Raw genomic sequence first — 2,554 nt, forward strand, 5'->3', positions numbered from 1 at the left:
GTGTGAACAGAGATATTTATGATTGCGTTATGTAATGCATGGAGTGGAATGAACTTTCTTGCCTTTCTGGTTATTAAAAATATGCAGGTGACTACAGGGAACGAGGATCGTTACTAGATCTATGGTTGAGCGAGTGAAATTTTTAAAACTTTTTTTTCTGAAAAGCCGTACTTATTAACTCCGAATGCACCGTGCCTTTTAACGTAATTTGCGTAGGTTTTATGATGTTTAAGATAAAAATTAATTTTGTAAAATATTAGAAACACACAATGCACAGACTGACTGATCATGTTTGAAAGAAACTTTTATCGATTTTTGTGAGATTTCCCGCCAACTTTTAAATAGATTCAAGTACATACTTGTGGAATAAGGAAACGAGTTTAGTTGTGTTCCAGTAATAAAAAGTGCCTCTAAAATGGTTTCATATTTATTAACAATAATAACATTCAAGTAGATTTTTTTTTTACCAATACCACTATGCATAAGATAAACATATGCGTAAACAACTTGAAGACTCACACACCCATACCCTGATAACGTCAGAGCTTTAACCAGGTATTGTTAAAACTGTGTAAGGCTTAGCTTCATTCCCATCGAATACACATCTCTGTTAATATAGCCTAATCTGTAACGCGAATTATTTCGTTGAAATGAATAAAAAAAAATGTTTCTAAATCAATGCCATAACCCATTTTATTCCAAATCACCAATCAAAGTAAATTTATTGTATTATTTTTCATTCAACGACATTATTAGCTGGTTATCTGATCTCACAATCTTCAAACTGATTTCTTCCAACTTGCTATTTATTTTTACAGAATCCTACCACTATTTCTTAGATACTGCATGTTTACGGAACATCTGACAGAGTATTATTAGCGAAGAGATAGTTCCGAGAGCTCCAACTTGCCATGTGTTGAGCTTACCTCCCCATAAGGTATCTGGAGGTAGATAGTTTATGGCATAGCTCAGATCCAAGACTAATCGCAGGCAGGTCCAAAATTCATTGATTTGTTGAGCTTTCAATGGGCGTAGTGCTATGCTAAAATTTCAGGTATGATTATTTAGTAGTTTTTATGTATTTCATGCCATGAGAAACGATCCCCCCTGTCAAAGATTACTAACCAACTTACCTCACATCGCATGCCGTCCTCTGTAAACAAGCCTTGTGCTTTTGGAGTTGGTTTATTCTTCGCACTGATCTGAAATCATAGATGGAGCGGTTGATAAAAGATATTTGGCAGACTGGGACAAAGATAATTCTTGATTATGAAAAGAATCATACTCTGATAATATTATTGCATATTTCATATACCTCATTAGAATAAATTGCATATGCTTTTACCATGAGTCAAATTTATTTAGCATGCGATTCTTACTTAACTAGAGATAGGTAAATAGAGATAAGCCAGCACCAAGTAGTAGCATTGTCCAGCAATGACACATTGACCGATAAAATTTTCTTTTCACCAGCCCAACAGATGTGTTCCAATGGACAAAAAATTATATCCACCAAGTTTTGCAGCAAATTGGCCCATCTGATAAGCCGGTCAGGTTCCTAAATAGGTTGGAAAGCAAATATTTGGATCGATATGTGGCTATTCTCATAATGGTACATTGTAATGCAGGATATCAAAGCATCGATGAGAAACCAGGTATACATACTTCTTTTCCCCAACCATAGCTTGCAATGGAATGCAATGTGGGAATATCATCCAGCAGCCTCAAGATTACTCTACATCCGCTGATTTGGCTGGAAAAAATTTGAGACTTGACTGCAACATCGTTGTAGGGAATAATTCCAGTTCCCAACTTGCCCAGGTACGCAAAAAGCCTCAGAAATTTGTCTCGTCCTTGGTAAGTGTCCAAAACTTCGGTGATATTTGTCAAATTCATGTTCTGAAGCAAGACCTTGGACGAGTAGTGGGTAGGAAAGAATAAACCGATGGTTGCAATTATCACTGATAAGCATCAAATCAAGAATTGTGCCAAGTCTCATTCTGCAATCTATATCATGATTTTACTATCATTGATCATTGATTTACACACATTGATAGCGAAATATCGTAACTCACTCTACTATCTACATAACGTCATCAGTATCTAATACTTCACTTTCAACGGTTGGAATTTTTGACAAACACTGTAAGTTGTTTGAAATGATGTCATACAATTACCCACGCAGTGCAATTACTAATTCATACAGCTGTTTCGATACAACTTGGTTTGTGGCCATTTTTGCGGTAAAAACTTGGGTAAAAAGCACATTCTTTGGTTACTAGACGTGGTACCCACAAACAACTTGGGTCTGTCAGTTGCCAGATCCGAATTCGTTGGTGGTGCCGCGTTGAGCTGAGGATTTCGATTCGAAATTGTCCGGGACTGTTTAATTTCAACGAGGCAATAGTTGCCACATTTGTAGTCAGATGACAGCTCGACGGGCGTTGGCGTGGTTCTCTAGGGTTCCCGTTCTCTAGTTGGCGACTTTAGTCGATCTATTTCTATTCTATTCCACGTCTTTAGGTTCGCGATTAATCGAGGGAGGGGTACTTTT

General features: G+C 37.0%; 1 protein-coding gene across 1 annotated transcript; it reads right to left on the bottom strand.

Annotated features, from left to right (window-relative positions):
* Positions 1 to 675: 675 nt before the first annotated feature.
* On the bottom strand, positions 676 to 2,473 carry LOC105693246 (peroxisomal membrane protein 11C). Its single transcript, XM_012413055.3, has 5 exons — positions 2,076 to 2,473; positions 1,666 to 2,007; positions 1,380 to 1,558; positions 1,134 to 1,202; positions 676 to 1,042 (listed from the first exon to the last, which is right to left on the bottom strand). Exons 2-5 carry the CDS (start codon positions 1,894 to 1,896, stop codon positions 829 to 831), a joined length of 693 nt encoding a protein of 230 aa, XP_012268478.2. The 5' UTR covers positions 1,897 to 2,007; positions 2,076 to 2,473; the 3' UTR covers positions 676 to 828.
* Between the last annotated feature and the right edge of the window lie 81 nt (positions 2,474 to 2,554).

This window comes from Athalia rosae, chromosome 6, assembly GCF_917208135.1.
Source record: "Athalia rosae chromosome 6, iyAthRosa1.1, whole genome shotgun sequence".
NCBI lineage: Eukaryota > Metazoa > Arthropoda > Insecta > Hymenoptera > Athaliidae > Athalia > Athalia rosae.